General features: G+C 37.4%; 2 protein-coding genes across 11 annotated transcripts in view; both read right to left on the bottom strand.

Moving 5' to 3' along the window:
• LOC116266800 (DEAD-box ATP-dependent RNA helicase FANCM) overlaps positions 1–20,988 on the bottom strand; it is a 60,651-nt gene that overhangs the window by 36,774 nt on the left and 2,889 nt on the right. For all 6 annotated transcript variants that reach the window (XM_050081154.1, XM_050081153.1, XM_050081152.1 and 3 more), the window contains 6 exons: positions 19,315–19,406; positions 19,179–19,233; positions 18,955–19,076; positions 18,745–18,858; positions 16,729–16,922; positions 12,729–12,859 (listed from right to left, as the gene is read on the bottom strand). In XM_050081154.1, coding sequence (XP_049937111.1) covers positions 12,729–12,859; positions 16,729–16,922; positions 18,745–18,858; positions 18,955–19,076; positions 19,179–19,233; positions 19,315–19,406 — 708 coding nt within the window. The remainder of the gene's footprint in view (positions 1–12,728; positions 12,860–16,728; positions 16,923–18,744; positions 18,859–18,954; positions 19,077–19,178; positions 19,234–19,314; positions 19,407–20,988) is intronic.
• Positions 4,685–8,480, bottom strand: LOC126410679 (uncharacterized). 5 transcript variants are annotated; one of them, XR_007575147.1, is made up of 4 exons: positions 7,633–8,480; positions 5,660–7,513; positions 5,365–5,569; positions 4,685–5,267 (listed from the first exon to the last, which is right to left on the bottom strand). XR_007575147.1 is itself a non-coding variant. In XM_050081156.1 (4 exons), the coding sequence occupies exons 2-4, from the start codon at positions 5,931–5,933 to the stop codon at positions 4,979–4,981; spliced, it is 768 nt and encodes a 255-aa protein (XP_049937113.1). In that variant the 5' UTR covers positions 5,934–7,513; positions 7,633–8,477; the 3' UTR covers positions 4,685–4,978. The 5 variants fall into 5 exon arrangements, 2 of the variants coding, with proteins under 2 accessions (XP_049937113.1, XP_049937112.1); XM_050081156.1 differs by having other exon boundaries at positions 7,633–8,477; XR_007575145.1 differs by having other exon boundaries at positions 5,365–7,513.

The following is a 20,988-nucleotide window of genomic DNA, read 5'->3' on the forward strand; positions in this document are numbered from 1 at the left end:
GGGTGTTGAGCTTGATAGAAAAGGTGGCACATTAACTCTTACACAACATAAATACACTCTTGATATTTTGGATAGGGCAGGTATGACAAGTTGCAAGCCCATAAATACACCTAGTGTTCTCAACACAAAATTAAATGCATTTGATGGGAGTGATGCCTACCCAAATCCTAGTTTCTATCGGAGTATAGTTAGTATGTTGCAATATCTCACTTTTACACGCCCAGACATAGTATATGTTGTGAATCAAGTCTCTCGGTTTATGCATAAACCTACATAAGGGCATATGGATGCTACCAAACGTATTTTGCGTTATCTTAAAGCTACCCTTGGCGATGGACTCATCTACACAAGAAGTCAACTGTTTTGCATGGCCACAACATTTCCACTTATACTGATGCAGATTAGGCAGGTGATCCAGACGATAGACGATCACTTTCCGGTTATTGTCTTTTCCTTGTTTCCAATCTTATTTGTTGGAGTAGCAGGAAACAATGCGCAGTTTCCAGTTCTAGCACTGAGGCGGAATATGGGGCAATGGCTGCAGGTACAACTGAAGCTTCATGGTTACGTCATCTGCTTGGGGAACTTTCTCTTCCCATTGCTCAGTCATCTCTATTTTGTGACAACCAAAGAGCGATCAAGATTGCCTTCAATCCTGTTCTACATAATCGCACTAAGCATATAGAGATTGATCAACACTTCATTCATCAAAAGGTTGCGGAAGACGAGATTGTTCCCACTTATATATCCACGTCTGAACAAGTGGCTGATCTTTTTACCAAGAGACTCACAGGGCACCATTTCTGGGAATTGAAGAACAAGTTGCGCATGATCAAACCCCATGCACAACTTGAGGGGCTGTTAAGTTTGTACATATGGATTGGGACTCCCAGACCCGACCCATTTGATCCACACACCCAACACATCATGGGCGGTGGCATACTTGTAAATCTTATTGTTATTTTGTGTATTTTACGATGTACCCTAAATCGTGATTAGTATATAATGATAACAAGAGGCAGACGTCATTTATTACTGCTCTCCTTCATCTCTCTCTTGCTTGGACGTGCAGCCGACTTCTCTTTTCCTCCTCTTGCATCTAACTTCATTCGGTAGTTTGGTATTAGATATTAAAATCTTACAGCCACTTCCCAGCAGCAGCATTGGAGGAGACAATGGCTACCGGTTCCCAGAAGCAACATAGAACTTTTTGAGGAGGATCCCACGCCAAAACCAGACTATTTTCTTTCGCAAATGAAAGGGCTACAAGTATAAATCCTAAAGCTTTCTCAACATCTCATTTTTACCATTAAAAAGCAAGGGCACTTTGAAAAACAGACCTTCTTCATTATATGCCACTTCTAAAAAGGAAATTCCCACAAGGAAGTTCTTTTCACGTGTGGTGATAAAAGACGCCCAAGTGCATCTTTTGTTTTTTGGCATTGTTTTAAAAAAAAACATGTCTTTTTGGCTTTTTCTCATTGTAGCCTTTTTTTAACATAATATCGTGTCATTTGTGACACTAGTTGTAAGTTGCAATGCTTTGAGGATCCACACCAAGTAAATTTTCCTGCAGGAAGTTTCACCAACACATACCTCCATTCTCTCTCAAGCATTGAGTTCATATGCCATTGCAGGCTGTCATTTCATTTTAGATTTTCACTTCGTAAGATTTAAGTTCAATATAGGAGTGAATTAAAGCAAGATGAATGTGATGGCCTGGAGAGAATAACTCATTGGAAACAAAACAAGTAGGAGGGCCAGAGACTCTTGAACCGTGAGATACTTGAGGGGATAGATACTGGTTTAGTCAGAGAGAGATCAGAATTGGAATTTACATCGCCATCCCAAAAGAGATGTGAATAACCATTTTTTCCGTTCTTTCACAGGTTTGTTCTAATCCATCCTTGTGTTCTTCAAGCCTATGTTGGTCCTTCGCAATCTTGATTGTTAGGTTCTCTACTATTAGTTTCCTCAACCACAGTGTGGCATTCTGAATGAAAAGTCTCCATCTTCCCTGGTTGCTTCTTCCATTGGCATAAAATAAGTCCCCTTCCTTCTTTCATTCCGTTATTTCCTCCTTTTTCTTTCCTTTCTTCCTTCCACATTTTCTTTCATTTCTTTCTTCCTTTTTCCTTTTCACCTTTTTTCTTCCTTTCTTCCTTCCTTTTTCCTTTTCACCTTTTTTCTTCCTTTCTTCCTTCCTTTTTCCTTTTCACCTTTTTTCTTCCTTTCTACATCTAATGGATTTTTTTAAAGGAATAACTGTGATACCTTTTGTTAAAGTTTTCTAGAGTCAATTTGAGTCATTCTGAAATATTAGAAAGTAGACAAGGGTCTACTTATTGTTTTCTTATATTTTAGTGGACTGAAATTGTAAATATGTAGTCAACGCCCTAATCTCTTTTAAAAGAGATTAGGGTTACGTGAATGACACAAGAAAGTTTCCTCTCTCTCTCTCTCTCTCTCTCTCTCTCTCTCTCTCTCTCTCTCTCTCTCTCAGGTCCCTTTCTTCCTCCAATATTCAACATGGTATTAGAGCAACAGACCTAGGGCTGTGCGATCTAGGGTTTCACGCCTAGGGTTCCCTCCTTATCTCATTTCTCTTCTCTTCCTCCAAACTAGGGTTTCACGCCTAGGGTTTCTGCTGTTTACAAAACAAGCAAGTTGATTGTTTGGTGGAAAGGGGCTAATCACGTTTAACATGTCGAAACATGATCAGCACCCTTGTGTTGTTGTTGCCGTGGAAGACATGGAGAAATCTTGATGAAGTTGCTGCCGTGGAAGAAGATGGTGGATCTGATCAGGATGTATCAGACCTAAGTTTTTGTTGCCGTGGAAGAATATCTATGCCGCTCAGATCTGGTTATCAAATCTGATTTTCTGCTGCCGTAAACATATGCCGTTATGTATCAGATCTGCCCTAAAGAGATCTGATTTTTTTTCTGCCATGGAAGACGATTTGTGACGTGATGTATCAGATTTGCCCTTTTGTTGTCGCTGCATAAGATCGTGTGGGGCAGAGTTAATCTGCTGGTTGTGGGCACAGTGTGACGTGAGAAGTTGTTGTGGGTAGAGTCATGTTGCTGGTTGAAGATGCAGTTTGACTTGAGGAGAAATATCTGCAAATCGTGAATGTGAAATCAGTAAAGCGAGGCTTTGTGAGGTGTTAACTGCTGCTAATCAAGTAGCATCAGTCTCTTGTCGTTGGGTGAAGAAGTTTCAGCCATCAGATCTGACCTTTGTTGCCGTGGAAGAAGTTCTTGGACGTTCAGATCTGTCTAGTCGTGTGGTGCTTGGTGGATTCCCACATGCTAAGTCTGCTATTTTTGTGTTTGTGTTCAACCTGCTGCACATCATTTGGTTGTGGTCTTCGTGTTCGAGTGCAATTTTTTTTATGGCTGACGGTAGTAGGTCAGAAGGGTCTTCTTCATCTACTGCAACTTCGTCACAGTCTACAGATGCTATGGTTGAGTCTCCTACCTGTTCTCCTATACCTCCATCGTATTATCTCAACTTAAGCAAGGAAGAATATGATCTGGTTCTTGCTAGGAGGTCTACTCTTGCCTCAACCAGCACAGCTGTTATAGGCTCGGTTCTCTCTGTTGGTGCCCCTACCAGTGACCCAGGTATGATATGGATGATTGACTCAGGAGCATCCAGGCATTGTTGTAATCAGCCACAGATGTTTTTAACGTTTACCAGGTTCACTACACCACAACACGTCAGGTTGGCTGATGGCAAGTTGTCCCCTATTCTGGGCAGCGATGATATCTATCTCACACCTTTTGGGACCATCACACATGTGCTATATGCTCCTCGATTTCCTGTTAACCTGTTATCTGTTAAGCAATTGGCTAGAGATTTACAATGTAGAGTCATTTTTTATCCTGGTTCATGTTTTTTTCAGGACTTACAAACTGGGAAGATGATTGGTGGCAGCCATGAACAGGAGGGGCTCTATTTTCTCTCTGTCCCTGTAGATGTTGCTGCATCCTCTTTCAGGTCAAAGCCTTCTCCTTTGCAGTGGCATCTCAGACTGGGTCATCCGTCTGTGTTCAAGCTTCGTTGCATTTTTCCAGATATTCCTGTGTCAGAGTCATTCTTACGTGATGCATGCCAGTTAGACAAGCATACACGTAGTAGTTTCCCTTCAAGTTAGAGTCCATCGAGTCAAAGTCCCTTTGATCTTTCTGCATGTTGATGTTTGGGGTCCAAGTCGCGTTTCCTATCGTTCACGTTTTTGGCATTACCTTGTTTTGGTTGATGATTTTACTAGAGTCAGTTGGGTACTTTTGTTACAGGACAGGTCTGAAATCTATATTCTTCAGAAATTTATCAATGAAATAAAAACTCAGTTTGGTGTTGTTGTCAAAAATATTCGCACTGATAATGCTCTTGAATTTAAATCTTCAGTTCTACTCCAATTTTATGTCAATCATGGGATCCGACCACAATATACATGTCCTCACACATCCCAACAAAATGGTGTTGCTGAACGCAAACATCGACAACTTCTAAATGTGGTCGTACCAATGTTGTAAAACGCGTATCGTAAGCCGTATCGGTCGGGCTTTAAGATACGCCGTATCGTAACGTATCGTAACGTATCGTAACCGTATCGTAAATTTTTTTAAAAAATTATTAATAAATCAGAAAAAATTTAAAAAAATTCGGAAAATTCATAAAAAAAATCAGAAAAAATTAAAAATAATAAATTGTTCATAGAAAACATGTTTGAGATAATGATAGACTTATTATTGCTATAAACTTACGCGTTCATCATTCATAAACATCAAAATTCATAACAATAATACAATATCATTCAACAAAGCATAAGGCCATAAGCCATAAAGTGATAAAGTCATAAATGATAAAACATTCAATCAAGTGTTCAACAACCATAGATTCATAACTCTTAAGTTTTTGATACATATAAAATGAAAGCACTCTTGACTTGACTCTCATTCATGATTCATCATTCATAATCTTCATCATCTTCATCTTCATCTTCTTCTTCTTCTTCATCGTCAAGAATTGGAAGATCTTCACCAACATATTCAGCACCAGCACCAGCAGTAGCAGACTCTCCTTCATCAACAAAGCCTTCTGTTGCTTCAACTTCAAGGTTGAAGCATTCAAGATCTTCATCATCAAATATTGTAGTTGGTTCTTCTTCAATCCATGGCTCTAGATCGTCAAAATTTTCCAAGCTGATATGATCGAACTGAGATGTGTGCTTCCTTGCTAATGATTTTTCTAATTCTCTACATTAAATAAGAGAAAATTTGTTAGTATATAATTTCATATAAATATATTGTACATAAAAATGTAAACATTAATTAAGGTATATGCCTATATTACCTTTGTTTCAACCTCATATTATATCGAACAAAGACAAGGTCATTCAACCTTTTATGTTCGAGCCTATTCCTTTTTTTGCTATGGATATGTTGGAACACACTCCAGTTCCTTTCGCATCCACTAGCACTGCATGTCTGGCTGAGGACTTTGACTGCAAAACGTGCTAGGTTTGGACAATCAAACCCATACCTATTCCACCACAAATCTAAACAAAAATATAACAAATCAATGTGAAAGTTTTAAAAGAATCAAATGTAACAAATGCAAAGTAAATTAAAAATTTCTATGTATTTACCTGGACGCATCGTTGTCCCGGCTCGAACGGCGGCAGGTAGTCTCATGTTCCAAAAACAACTATCATATAGATCCAACTCATTGTGCACAGCATCTTGTTCTGTAGAATCTTCCACTAACACATTAATACAATCTAACAAACCATGCATGACTTCTCTGTCCTTCTTAAATGTAGGAGAAAATCTAATTGCAGGATTTAGATAATAAGCTGCTGCATGAAGAGGTTGATGAAGCTGTCCAGTCCACCTTTTATCTATAATCTTCCATATGGGCATATATAACTTTTTCTTTTCCTTTAAGTTGTCTCAAATTGCCTCTTTTGCTTTGTCCATAGCCTCATATAAGTACCCTATAGAAGGTCTGTCCTCGCTGTCAGCCAACCTGAGAACCTTAACTAATGGAACACAAACCTTCAATAGCTTCACACATGATTCCCAAAATACGTTATTGAATATAATATCCACAACTAAAGAAGCATTTCTTTTATGAGCATGTGGATATGCAGCCCATTCTTCACTAGCAAACATCTGTCTCAAAGGAGTTCTTTGTTTCACCACACTCTGCACAGTCAATACATTTGTGGCAAATCTAGTTTGTGCAGGTCGTATTAATTCAACTCCTTTTGTAAATTTTCTCATCAAACTCAATACATATGCATGATTATAGATAAATTTTGTTACCTCTTGACATTGGTCAATGGCTGATTTCATATCATGCATCTCATTAAGATCTTGAAACATTAGATTAACACAATGAGTGGCACATGGACTCCAATAAAATGTTCTATACTTTTGAAATAACAAATCTCCTGCAGCTCTATAATTTGCAGCATTATCTGTAATAAACTGTACAATGTTTGCAGGTTCAACTTCTTGTACAACATTATCAAAAACATTGAATAAAATCTCAGCAGTCTTAGGAACATCAGACAAGTCAAGAGATTTCAAGAACATTGTACCTTTAGGGCAATACACAAGAAAATTTACAAGTGTTCTTGACCTTGTATCAGTCCAACCATCTGACATAATGGAGCAACCTGTTTCCTTCCAACATAATTTCAACTCATCGCAATGCTCAGACACTTCTTTGACTGTATCCTGAAGAATTTTGCCTCTCAACTGATGATATGATGGCATTTTGAATCCAGGGCCTATAGAAGCAATTGCATCTGCCATGGCTTGGAATTGAAAAGAATTAGCTGCATTGAATGGAATACAGGCATCATAAAACCATTTCCCTACCTGCTTTTGTGCATGATATAGCATATCTTTAGATGTCATAGCAGCACGAATCTGCGGCTGACCACCTGGGCTGGTATATGAAGGGAAAAAACTCTTAATAGAGCCAACACTAGACCTACCAGTAGGAACTCTACCACTAGGTGGTCGCATACCACACCTGGCCCTAACATCTGTTGTGCCTCTCCTCTTCCTTCCCGTTATGCCAGATCGACCTCCTTCATACATAATCCATTTTCCTCTACGATCTCTACCTCTTGAGGTCTCCAAATCTGTTCTTAGACTGCTATCGTCTTCATCATCACATTCATAAGCTTCATCCTCTTCTTCTTCATCTTCCAAAGGCACATTATAGCCTACATCTGCATCTTCAATTTCTTTTTGTATTCTCTTTTGACGTAAAACATGAAGCATATCTGAACATTGTTGACGCACAAATGGAGGCAAAGGTTTGTTTGGTCCTCCAACACAAGGAGACGCATCTTTGGAGGACCCTGCCAAATGGTGTTTCATTCTAATAATCCCTCCTGAAAGTGTATTCCCACAGAAGCCACATTTGAGTTTCAAACGGTTATTCTCCTTCACCCTTTCGCACCATTGCCATGTAGGATCCATATCTTCAAAAAAAAAAACGAAATCCTATGGTAAACTTAATGAAAAACACTCAAAGTCTTCAAATCTACGATTATACGGTAAAAAAATTAAGAATACATGGTAAGAACATGAGATTTCATACCTTACGAAGAAGAAATGTCTGAAATGAAGAAAACCCCTTTCCTTCCCACGAAAATCAAGCACCCACGCACAAATCGACCACTTAATCTTCGATTTGACGATGAAAATCAAGTTCTTCAGGGTCAAAATGAACGATCGCCCTCCCTCACGGCACTATCCAAGCGTTAGAAATGAAGAACAGAAGAAAAATTTGAAAAAGAAGCCGAATAAGTAGGTCTCGGCCCCCTTTTGCGTTTTTAGGCCGTATCGTACGATACGGGGTGTATCGCCCCGTATCGTACGATACGGGCCTTGTATCGTACGATACGTGCGATACAGGGCCGATACACCCCCTTTTTACGATACGAGGGGTGTATCGTATCGTTTTCTTCAAACGATACGATACGTATTGTACGATACGGGGTCGTATCGTACGATACGTACAACATTGGGTCGTACCCTCATGTTGCATACTCATATGCCTTCCTATTTTTGGGGTGATGCTATTCTTACCACATGTTATCTCACCAACAAATTGCCCTCGTCTGCCATCCAAGAACGCATCCCCATTCAAATACTATATCCAGATCGACCATTATTTCATATACCTCCTAAAGCATTTGAATGCACTTGTTTTGCACACATCTTGGGCCCAAACAAAAACAAACTTGCTGCCCAAGCTGTCAAATGTGTATTCATTAGATATTCTTCCAATCAAAAAGGCTATCGATGTTTTGATCCCCATACCAAGAAAGAGATCGTCAGTGCGGATGTTACATTCTTTGAGTCTCGTCCTTATTTTTCCGCTCTAAGTACCACTGTGTTTGAGCTTCCAATGTTTGTTCCTCTTCCTATTCCCCCAATATCACTTGAGTCGATCCCACCCTCTCCACCATTATCAGGTGATCGTTTTCTTGATCCTCCAATAGTCTATACCTGACGTCAAGGTCCCTTTCCTAACCGCCCACCAACGTCTTCTCATGAGGTAAGTTCTAATGATAAGACTGACTCAAGAAGAAATGATGACTATTCTGCAGATGATCTACCTATTGCTATTCGCAAGGGCCAGCAACAGTGCACAAGGCATCCAATTTCTAACTCAGTTTCTATGGACCATTTGAGCACAAGTTTGGTGCAGTTTGATCGAGCTATGGCTAGTCATACTATTCCGACCTCTCACCACTAAGCCTTATTAGATTCACGATGGAAGCATGCTATGCAGAAAGAAATGGATGCTCTTCTTTCTAGGGAGACTTGGGACTTGGTGGACCTACCGTTGAATTGTGATGTTGTTGGCTCCAAATGGGTATTCACCATCAAATATCATTCTGATGGGTCCGTAGAGCGATTCAAAGCTCGTCTTGTGGCTAAAGTCTATACACAGACTTATGGGGTGGACTTCTTCGAGACGTTCTTGCCTGTGGCACGGTTATGTACTATTCACCTAATTATATCTCTCGCAGTTCAGCAGGATTGGCCTCTTTTTCAGCTTGATGTGAAAAATGCATTTCTATATGGTGATCTCTCTGAAACAGTCTATATGCAACAACCACCTGGTTTTGAACGACAGGGTGAGTGTTCCAAGGTATGCAAACTCAAAAAGGCTATCTATGGACTTAAACAAAATCCCCGTGCATGGTTCCATAAGCTAAGAGAGGTTGTCTCTAAATGTGGATTTCGAAGATCCCAGCTTGATCACTCGTTGTTTATCAAGCGAGGGACTTCTGGTATAGTGATATTGATTGTATATGTTGATGATATTGTTCTCACTGGAGAAAATATTCAAGAGATAGCTCGGATAAAGGAGTTCTTACAAAAACACTTTGTCACAAAAGATCTTGGTCAACTTCGATATTTCCTTGGTATTGAAGTGGCTCGTAGTAGTAAAGAGATTATGATGTCTCAAAGGAAATATGCTTTTGATCTTCTGCAGGAAACAGGGTTATTGGGAGCCAAACCTGCTACACTTCCCATGAATCCTCGGATTCATATGCATGATGATGAATCAGAGGCTTTTGACTCTCGTTCTTACAGATCTCTAATTTGACCATCACTCGTCCAGACATCAGCTTTGCTGTAAATAAGCTTAGTCAATTCATAGGGAAACCTCGGAAAGTTCATTGGGAGGTTGCTTTAATGGTGATAAAATACTTGAAATCAGCCCCGGGAAAGGGGTTATGGTTCAAAAAAGGAGAATGTGTGGACATAGAAGCATAAAGTGATGCTGATTATGCAGGGTCAGTAAATGATAGAAGATCTACTACAAGTTTTTGCGTCTTTATTGGTGGGAATCTTATTTCTTGAAGGAGCAACAAAATGTGGTTGCTAGATCGAGTGCCGAGTCTGAATATAGAGATATGGCTCAAAGGCGGCTGAAATGTCATGGGTCAAATCAGTGCTTGTAGAATTGGGAATTTCAGTGAAACTTCCTATGAAGATGTATTGTGATAACAGAGCCGCTACCTACATTGCAAATAACCCTGTTTTTCATGAGAGGACGAAACACATTGAAGTGGATTGCCATTATGTTCGAAACTTGGTCCAAGAAGGAGTCATTAGCACGATCCACGTTTCTTCTGAAGATCAAGCAGCTGATATGTTTACTAAAGCTCTTCCCATTGGAGATTTCTTGAGAGGATGTAACAAGCTGAGCATGATTGATATCTATGCTCCAGCTTGAAGGGGAGTGTTAAAAGTTTTCTAAAGTCAATTTGAGTCTTTCTGAAATATTAGAAAGTAGACAAGGGTCTACTTATTGTTTTCTTATATTTTAGTGGACTGAAATTGTAAATATGTAGTCAACGCCCTAATCTCTTTTAAAAGAGATTAGGGTTACGTGAATGACACAAGAAAGTTTCCTCTCTCTCTCTCACGTCCCTTTCTTCCTCCAATATTCAACACCTTTTATAGTGATATTTTCCTTATAATATCAGGTTCCTTATTTTTTGTGATAAATTGCAATATTTTCAGAATATTGACAACGTTTATAATTATGGTATATATATACACACACACACACTGCACATGCACCTCAATTTGTCAACAAATGCTGCACCAGCTTCCCCATTTCCATCTGCATGCATCGGAGATAAGGTTCTATGCTACATAAAGGTAAAGCAATCAGGAAAAACAAAATAAAGGTTGGACATCTATCGATGAGCTGCACTTCCTTCATACAAATGCCTCTATCTCAGTGAGCTGAGAAATCAAGTATAAAGTTTAAATATAGAATACTAACTAGCTCAACCTTCTTCATCCCATCTAAACATTAAGACTTGCTTCTCTTGGCAAACATTCAAATAGTTAAAAATTTTTGCCATTGTGGGACTATTCTTTCATTACATTTCACCTCCAATTCCTCTAGACGTCGGAGACCTTTTTAGTCTAACACTTATATTTGTGTACTGTCCAGTGAAATTACCTTGTTATGCCCCAGAAGATAGATTAATACGAAGCAACACTTGGCATAGGTAACCATGCAAAAGAAGCTTATACCAAAATTTACCAAAGGCTGAACAGGTGAAAAAAAGATAATACGTAACCAGAAGGGGAGTGATGCAAGTGGGTCAAATCCATTCACTCTTGAAGCCAGTACATCCAATCGTCTTTTCTGCACTGACAATAAAAGCCTCGGCAGATTTTGCTAGAATATATGTATATTACATATTTATCAATACGCATATTTCAATTATATGCATTTGCATATTATTGAAAGAGAGAGAGAGAGAGTGTGTGTCTATATATATATATATATATAGTCACAAACAACGTCTCGGAGTTTTAAACGGCAAGGTTCTTATCGGGTACAATACGGTGGGCTTGAAAAATACGGGAAAAAAGGGAAAAATGATATTTTAAAAAAAAACTAAAAATTGGAAAAAATAAAATAAATGAGAAAATAATAACACAAACATCAAAAGATAAGTAGATTTTGCAACAAATAAAAAATAGAAAATGAAAAACAAACTGTTTGGCATTAAAAAAATAAAAAAATAAAAAAAAGTGAAAAAAACGTGGAAAATACTTTTTTTCGTTTTTCATGTTTTTTAAAAAAATGTGTTTTTTAAAGTTTTAAACGACATTTCATTTTCTCCCATTTTTTTCGAAAATAACGCATTTTTTGTGACTATGAATTATATATATATATATATATATATATATATATATATATAAAACAGAGTCAGTCGTATTAAATGTGAGAAAAACGCGTCGTTTAAAAAAAACGTCAGAAAATAGAAAAAACGTGAAAAAAAATATGTATTATACGCGTATTATACATGTTTTTTTTGCGTTTTTTCGTATTTTTTATGAGTTTTTATTTTTTATAGTTTTTGGGATTTATTAAATGTTTTAAATTTTTTAAAAATTTGTCGAGATTTTCCCGTTTTATTCCCAAGATATACAACTTTGCCGTATTATACTCGAAAAATTTCTTGCCATATAATACTCGTACATGTTTTTTGTAACAATGATATATATAACAGGAATACAATCTTTTCAATTTTTCATTTGTTAATTTTTACTTTTGTAACTCTTATTCTTTTGCTGCTGCATTGCAGCAATAGACTAGCCATTGGATAGCTCATTGCTGCTTCCTTTATGAAACAAAGGCAGCTCTTCTTTGTATTTCTCATTTTTGTTATTCTTTCTTGTTTATAAAATAAAGGTTTACATTCAGTTTTGTGCCTTGGTGCATATCAAGTGTTTGTGAGTTTGGTTCTTTGTTGAACCTATTGTGTCACAAAGACTTGGTGATCATGCCTGTTATTTTTCAGCTCTTGAAGATCTTTGTCTGCATTTCGCTCATTCACAGCTTCATCATGCTTGATCAACAACGATTGAGCTACAAGCACATAAAAATCCATCAAGAGGATCACTTGAAGAAAACATGTTTTGTCTTCACAAGCATGCTTTTCCACAAATGTTAACCCTCACCCTCCAAAGTAACAGAGAACAAATATAAACAATACTAAAAAAATGTGAATGCCTGTTGAATAGAAAACAGTGAATTAAGTCAAGGGCTAGTTTCCAGGCAACTAGTTCAGAGAGCCAAGAACATAATCCTCAAAAATTAAGGTGAAAAATTTAAGCTAACAGAAAATTACACGGTCCACATACTGAAATGATCAGTGAGTACTTCTAACATCTTCAGTAATTTGGGATTTGGGGCACCATGAGATAAGCTTTTCTCCATCAGCATTTTGGCATTCCACAGAGCCTCATTCCTACTCATGAGCTTTGCAAATGTCCTGCATCAGAAAAAAAATGCATCAAAGCTACATTTATCCTAAATGACTAGATACACTGTTCAGAAAATCATTTAGAAGGTACCAGTACAAAAAGCATTTCCATATTTATTTAGCAAATATCAGAAAAGTTTGAAAATAGAGTTGTTTTTTCATGGCTATCTAACAAAATAAGAGGTGAGGTTCTGATCATTCATGAAAATTCAACACATCTCTTGACTTCACTTCCTAAATGGGCTTTGAAGGGGAGCATTGACACACTTCTATGAAATTGTGACTGCTTAACCTGGTTTGGAGCTTAAAGAAGGAAAGACAGTATTATAGAAGGATAGAGTACAAGGAGTAAATATTAAGCTGATAAATGATAATGGAGAATCATTAGGTAATAGGGAGTGATGGTGCCTAAATTAATGCCGGTGCCTAAATTAATGCCGGCGCCTAAATTAGGGAGTGACGATGCATAGATTAAATGCATCATAATTTGATACAATTTGGCATGCATTTTCCATTCTTTTAATTGCTAAGAACCCATGTTAACATTGTTTTTTTCGATAAGAGTTTATGCTTTAAATTTTATTTGAAATAGGGCTAAATGAGGAGAATTATCACATATTTGGTGCATTGAAGCAGCATTGCAAGAGATCCGGATCCAAATCCAAGGAGTCAAATAAGTTTAAATGCGGACCCAAGCCTTGAACCAAGCACTAGAAGCATATTTAATGCATATGTAAAATAGCTCAAAACATGGCTCAATATAGGATAGAAGTATATAGTGAAATTTTGATGTTTTGAGTACTTTTCAAATGTTTATGAGACTTTTTGGGAAGGGGAAAAAGTAGTTCCAAATTTTCCCTCATGAATAGAATAAGCCCTAGAGGAAAGTTTGGTCTTTTGGCTGACGGCGTTCTATGTCTTCTCCCTTCCTTCTTCAAGCTTGTGAAAGGGGGTTCTCCACCCAAGAAAATAGGGTTTTCATCCTGGTGAGTCGGTCTCTTCTTCCTCTCTTTTTTTCCATCTCTTTTGTGTCTTTCCCCTATCTTGGGTATTATTTTTGCAGGTTTGCAGCAGGTTGCAAAGATATCATTGGGTGGAAGTTGGGTTCACATCACCTTTTTTTCCGTGCAAGTCAGGCTCGCCCTGCACGCACTCCACCTTTTCCCTTCCACTTCTCCTTTTGCCCATGACTTGTTAGGGACTGCACAAGCATCATCCATGATGTGGGACATGTGAAGAGCATAGAATCATCCAGCTACAGATCATAGGAGTTGCATGTCAACTCACGCCTTCATCAGAGTATCAATAAAGGTTGGTGTTCTTCTTTTTCTGTTTTCTTCTAGGATCGTGTGGTGTAGCCTAGAGTCTTTTTCTTGTTTCTGCATTGTAAATTTAGTTCATCATGTTTTGCATTATTTTATTATGTTTCTCTTCTGATTATCATGCTCAATCACCAATTCTTTGGTCGAATGATGAAGAGAAGGCTGATGAACGGCTTGTGCTGGACTGATCTTCTTCTATGTGCTTTGGTGTCAATGACTGAATGGCTTGGTAAAGTAGGATGAACAGATTTTCCTCGTAATTATAAAACTGTGTATACTATGTATTTTTTTGTGTATATTTCATATACTTAATAATTAATCATTAGAAAGGAGGGGGAAGTTGACGGCAGCCTTATGACTGTCACCTATCTCTCTTCCTTCCAAGACATAGATTTGTTAACTCCTTTCTGTACATAAATTCTCTACAAGGGTTTGATTTATGAGGTCGCGTTGTGTCCAGAGTAGGATTAGGATCTATTACCATAGAAGTTCACTTAGAATAGGGTCTGTTTTTATTGATTTTAATTCTGATTTGTTTTGCTTTAGTTCGGCCCTTAGATTCACCACCAACACCTAGTATAGGTGCTGGTTGGTCATGTCATCTGTAGCACAGGATTCTCTTTTGATTCATGCATCTGTGCCTTTCATTATCAGTCTTAACATCCAGCATTCATGTTAGTCTGTTTTGTTAACCAGCTGTTATACCTGTTACATGTATTGTAATAACTAATAACTGTTATATGTATTCTTAGTTTGTTATACTACTGTTAATGTTATAGTACATGTGTTATACCTGTACAGTACTGGTAGTCTGTTTTGTCATATAACAATACCTGTTATATGTACTGTAATACAATTTGTTATTCCTGTTATATGTATTGTAATACATGTTATACGTCTATACTGTTACGGACAGTCTGTTATACCTGTTATAAGTATTGCATCAACCTATTATATGTGTTGAATTAGAAGACTTTAAGTTTTTAGGTGGTCCTTTGCAATATTTAATAGTTAAGAGTTCTCATAACATTTCTCTATTTTGGTTGATGTTATTTGTATGTCTCTACCTCTGCCCTAATCTATTTATTATTGAGATTAGGGTTAGTGTTAAAGAAGTTTTTCTCTCTCTAAGACTGCCAGCTATAACATGGTATCAGAGTGGCAATATCCACCCTTCTCTGCCGGCGGCTGACGTGACTTTCCGAAGACCTCTTCTCCTCTTTTGTCTCCCATCTCTTCCCACCTTGTTTTCTTCCTCTACCCTTCCTTTCTCTCTTCTCTCTGCTGATCGGGAGATAGTGGAGCAGCGTGAAAGGGAAGACTAATCACACGTGAGAGGTATGTGTGATTAGGTTCCCAATGTGGATGTAGTGGAGCGTGAGCAACTACGTGAGAGTTGCGTTGGAAAGTTCTAAGTCAGATCTGGGCTCGTGGAAGAATGGTTGCACGTGGACCATATTCTTATCAGATTTTTTTTTTTTTTGGCTGACTGTGGAAAAGTGGCTGCAAGTTGGGTATCCTCTTATCAATATTAACATAGACCATATGCATGCATTTAATTAGCTAGTTTACTAACATATATAACTAAGCAACTGTCTTTATGCACACATCATTAGGTCACATAGAGGTCTAAGTGCCATCCCTCCATCCTTGTCATCCATGTAAAGATCATGCATCTCATGTATGCCATGTCATAACAAATGACTCATAAACGTAAATACACATATCACATATTGCTATCATGTGAGCATGGCATGACATGTCATCACACCATGTCATATACATAATGTCATTCATCCATCATGCTATTATCATGCATATACTCATGTAGGCATCACATACAAACATTGGATGTCATCCATCTTACTCTATGTGCATGCATATAGCCATATACATACGAGTGCATTGAATAGCATGTTAGACACATCATATTAAGTATACACATATCATCCTCATGCATATAGTAGGTGATATCATCTCACATCGACATGCATGACTCATATCATTATACCATTATTAGCTAGGCATTCATGCATGTCATTTAACATCTTTTATGCATAGAAACACATGTACCAACATGCATATACATGCATACCAATTACCATGCTAACTTCATATGCTATGCATGTTGATATGTAGGGTTTATGTATGAATCATGCATCATATCATGTAGTTCGTAACTTCACGTTCTTGACCCCAACTCAATACTAAATCTTTTGAATGAGATTGTAATTCCCTAAGTTTCTTGGCACCTTTCCTTGTGTTGCTGAAATTTTTTCTTTAAAGATGGCTTTAAAAACCCTCATTGTTTCCTGCAACAATAATTTGCATGACAATTATTTATAAGATGCAATTTGACCAATTAATTCTGACCAATGGTTATAATATCAATATATCACGTTTGCATCAAATTTTTTTTGTAATTACAATATACCGACAGGAAGTACATCGATAATTACAAAATACATTAAAAAAATTGATCGACACTAAGACATTAACCTCACAGACAAACATATTGAAGAAAATGCGACAATAAGATAATATAAAGCAGCATACCCTTGCTGCATTTTCTCTTGCAACATTTCATATGCTGGTCTCGTGCCATGACTTGATAACAATTTATGAATGTAGTAAAGGGTGATTAGAACTCCAAAATATCCTTCAACTTCTCCATACTTTGCCTGTGGAAGATTTGCAGGAGGAGATTGACGAAATTTGTCCCTTGAATTAAGCAACGCACAAGGGCTAAACTGCCAGCAATGATAGAGTTTAAATCATGTTAATCGGCAAAATAATTATGTTGTGCCATCAGAGAGCAATTCCTTTCTAGAAAGATGAAACATATAAGCCAAGAAACAGTATTGTCACGACAGGGAAACAAGATATGGTTGGTTGATTTTACTAACTTGACATGGCTTCAATGAACACATGTAGTAGTCAACGACTACTTAAGCGGAAATAGGTCAAGAGATACTAAGACACTTCATTTTTCTTTTCATAGAAGATATAAAATTAAATGAATAATTCTGTGGAGATAATTTTACACAGGCATCTACCTGTCAAGTACATAGATATGGCCATTTCCATCCTTTTCACACAGGCATATCAGTTTATCTATTATCTAGTAATGCAATTCTTCTCTATCTATGTTCTAGTTCCCCCCACCCCCACCAGTGCAGTTACTATTGCAATTTAATTGATTCTCCTTTACACAAGTGGATTTCATTTAGTGTTCATTACATAGATAAGCTTTTAAAGGTCTTAACTGGTCATTTCCTATATTTTACCTATATGTGCATAGCTAGTCCAATTTTCAGACATCAGGGCCAAAATTTTTGTCATCCTTTCTGATCTAGGTCCACATTAACCTTCAACATTGATGTACATATTGATGGCTAAGTTCTTGAAAGGTTGAACTCTTTCAACTTACTGATTCATGCCCTCTCATTAACCTTTGACATTCAACTACATATTCATTCCAATCTTGGACTCTTGTTATCATCTTTCTGTCTTCGCCCCTCTCTATTCTTTTCTTAATCTGCTGCATATTGATTTATTTTTCTTTCCACATTCCAGTTTTTCTTTTGCTTATTTTCGTCGAAATCTTTCTTCATTTTTTTGTAAAGATTTGGTGGCTACTTCACAAAAATGGCATTGACACAAATCTCAAGAATACCATGTTAATCAAGTTAAAACAAATTCATAACATGTGATAACTAAAAGTGCTTACTCTGGCATTGAGTGTAGTTTATTGAAACTTGAAAGTCAAAGCATTTTCAAACAAATCATATTGAATTTTTTGTATTTACAAAAAAGTGTTACAAATTGTTGCTCATGAGTATTTGAAGACCAAGCTCTACTCTACATGTTTCAGAACAATGTAGAACTTGAGGATGTGCATAAGCCTGGGCCAATAATGAGTCGGGCCCAGGCCGAACCGACATCCAAAACCCAGGCCCAGGCCCAGCCCGACTCTGAAAACCTGAGCCCGGTCCGATTAAATTTAAAAATATATTTTTAAATAAAAATGTATAAATATAATTAATCATAATAAAATATGATAAATATATATATAAATTAATAAAAATTTTAAAAAATCATTATCGGGCCCACCCGGGCTTATCGGCCCACCCCGGGTTCCTTTTTTCCGGGCCCGAGTCCGGCCAGGTACCAGGTACCCGGCGGTGGCCCGGCCCGGTGCCCAAGCTTAGATGTGCATTCAATTAAATAAGGGGCATCTTTGTCCATTCACCTACAGAAATTAGAATTGGTAATATTATTACTTTCATCTGCTTAATGTGCATCCTATAATCCTATTGTTCTTCTTGTTTCTAGTGACGTATTTTAGTCTACGTACTAGCAATTTAGTAGTGTTTCTCCACCAAAAAGCTTTTTGGAGGTCATAGCTGGTTGTGTCCAACTTTCTCACCTTGATTTTAGTGCAGCAGCAGATAGCGTCTGAATTCTACCCCATCCAACAAACACATAACAAAATATTTGCATGCATAACAAAAACAGCAATCATTTAGCAGAAAGCACATGGAAAAATTGGCTAGTGTAAAACAGACATACTGTCGAAAGGTCTCTATGTTGCAGCACCCCAAGTGCACAAAGTCTAGAGACAAGTGGTTGTATAGCTTCCAGAAGCAAGTTATTTATTCTAACTGCATCATTGCTCATAGCAACCTGATAAAAAACCCAGCCAGAAATAGTATAAAAGATGGAGAAACCCTGTAATTAAGAGATAATGAATGGTTGGAGAAAAAAATTATGACTACAAACCTCTATTAGTTCCAATTGTCTGTCATGCATATATTTTTTGACATCATTGTCACTTTCATTCCGGTACTCAAGGACAGAAATCTGAAGGTTATCAATGACATTCTGAACAGTATGCTTTTTTGCTGAAAATTGCAGATAGGTAGTAAAAACAGTAAACTTGACAGGAACAAGGAAGAGGAGGAGAGGTTTGCAATGGTAGAGAAGGAAAATATAGGAGATCTTACAGCCAGGTGTTGCTGTTAATGCTAATATCCTTACTTGGACAGGGACAGCCATCAACTGCAACATGAGCCACACCAAGATTTACATTTTTTACAAAAACTGAATCTTTTACAAATCAGTGGGTCAACTAAGAAGCACCTCACGAACTGCAGTACAGTAAGAATAGTTTCCCATTGCACGATGTGCTTCATCAATCACCAAACATACAAACTCTGTCACTAGGCACCTTCCTGAAAGCAAACTCAGATTACATTCCTGAGAAAGTTATTGACAAAAGAGACAGGAGGTATTATTATGTATTAGTATTAATTGTCATTAGTGATTTTCATTCTAGTATAATAGTGAGATGCAATAGAGTTTCAAGGTTCGGCATTTATGATTCTGCAGAAAAGGATGGGGAAGACTTTGCAGAAAAAGATGGGGAAGACTTATGCAGCAGGTGCATACATACCTAGATATATCAACAAGCAAACAGATGAGAAACAATAAGAGAAGTTGAATTGACAAATGCAGGGATAAGCACAAATTGATGGAGTTCTACACAAACTTTATCCAGACAATAATAACTGAAAACAATCCACAGACAACGAATCTATGCATGTCTGTCTGTATATGAGAGACACATTTCACGATTAACAACAGCTCCAAAAGATGCAGGAGCAGCTATATTTGATTTGGGCTTATGAGCACCATATTTCTTTATAGCCTGACATTTCAACCATCTGTCAAGCTTGAATAAGAGAATAACTTTTCTGCACAATTCTTAAACCTTCCAGTTTAATCCACAAAAACCAATTGAGGACCTCAGAAGGATAAGTATATATGTTGCATAAATAGGTAGACATAGTAGTTCATATTTTGGCAATAGATGCACACCAAAAGCTGTCTTTGGTAGGTTCATCTCTTTTGGCCATCACCACCTTATGTCCTTTGAAAGGTCAACCAAAGAGACTTCTGGTGTTGAATAGTATCATTTTTTCTTATTAACATGTCCTTTGGTTTTTTTTTTTTTTGGGTATGTAATTCTGATTGAGAATATTTATCCAACGAACTTACCTGAATGCCTATGCTATACCTAACATATGAAGGTTTATGGAATTATAATTGAGAATATTTATGCAACAAAATGACTTGAATGCTATAGCAATTCATGAGCTTAGCAAACATGTGCACACATGGAAGTGAAATGCAGACACAACAAGAAACAATGTCACATGGATCGAATATGTCACCACACCTGACCCAACTTAGGTATGCAGGTAGAGGTGCAGTATTGGGTGTGGCTATTTGTATTTGCAATTCTATGTATTTGAGACTGTATTTCAACAACTTATATTGCCAGAGACTGTATCTAGGATAGGATATGGGACAATGATCAACCATGATATGTATGAAGTAGGTGTCACAAATATTGTGTTTTTAAAGAAAAAAATCAGGTGAAAAACATAAAAAGGCATGCCTTTTTGGAAAAGACACCAAAAAATAAAAAAAATGCGAAAACAGCACATTTTTTCATGTTTTTTTTCCTTGTTTCCTATTACCGCAAATGAAATTATTTTGCATGTGAGCAATTCTTTTAAAAGTTGCAAAGGATGCAAAATTGAAGAAAAGATTGTCAGTTTTTAACCTGCCACTTTAGTTGGCAAAATAGAACATTAGGAGGATTAGGGATTTATGTTTTACTGTTTGGAGCCCCTTTATTCACAGAGAGAGAGGCTCGTTCATAGTTCTCTCCTCCTGCTGCGATGCTGTTCGGGAATTGAAGGAAACATCTCTTAGGTCCAGCGAGTCGACAGAAATTTGGAAATTACT

This window comes from Nymphaea colorata, chromosome 13, assembly GCF_008831285.2.
Source record: "Nymphaea colorata isolate Beijing-Zhang1983 chromosome 13, ASM883128v2, whole genome shotgun sequence".
Classification (NCBI taxonomy): domain Eukaryota; kingdom Viridiplantae; phylum Streptophyta; class Magnoliopsida; order Nymphaeales; family Nymphaeaceae; genus Nymphaea; species Nymphaea colorata.

Coding starts and splice junctions, on each gene's coding strand:
- LOC126410679 (XM_050081155.1), bottom strand. CDS start 7,511: ATGGATCCTACATGGCAATGGTGCGAAAGGGTGAAGGAGAATAACCGT.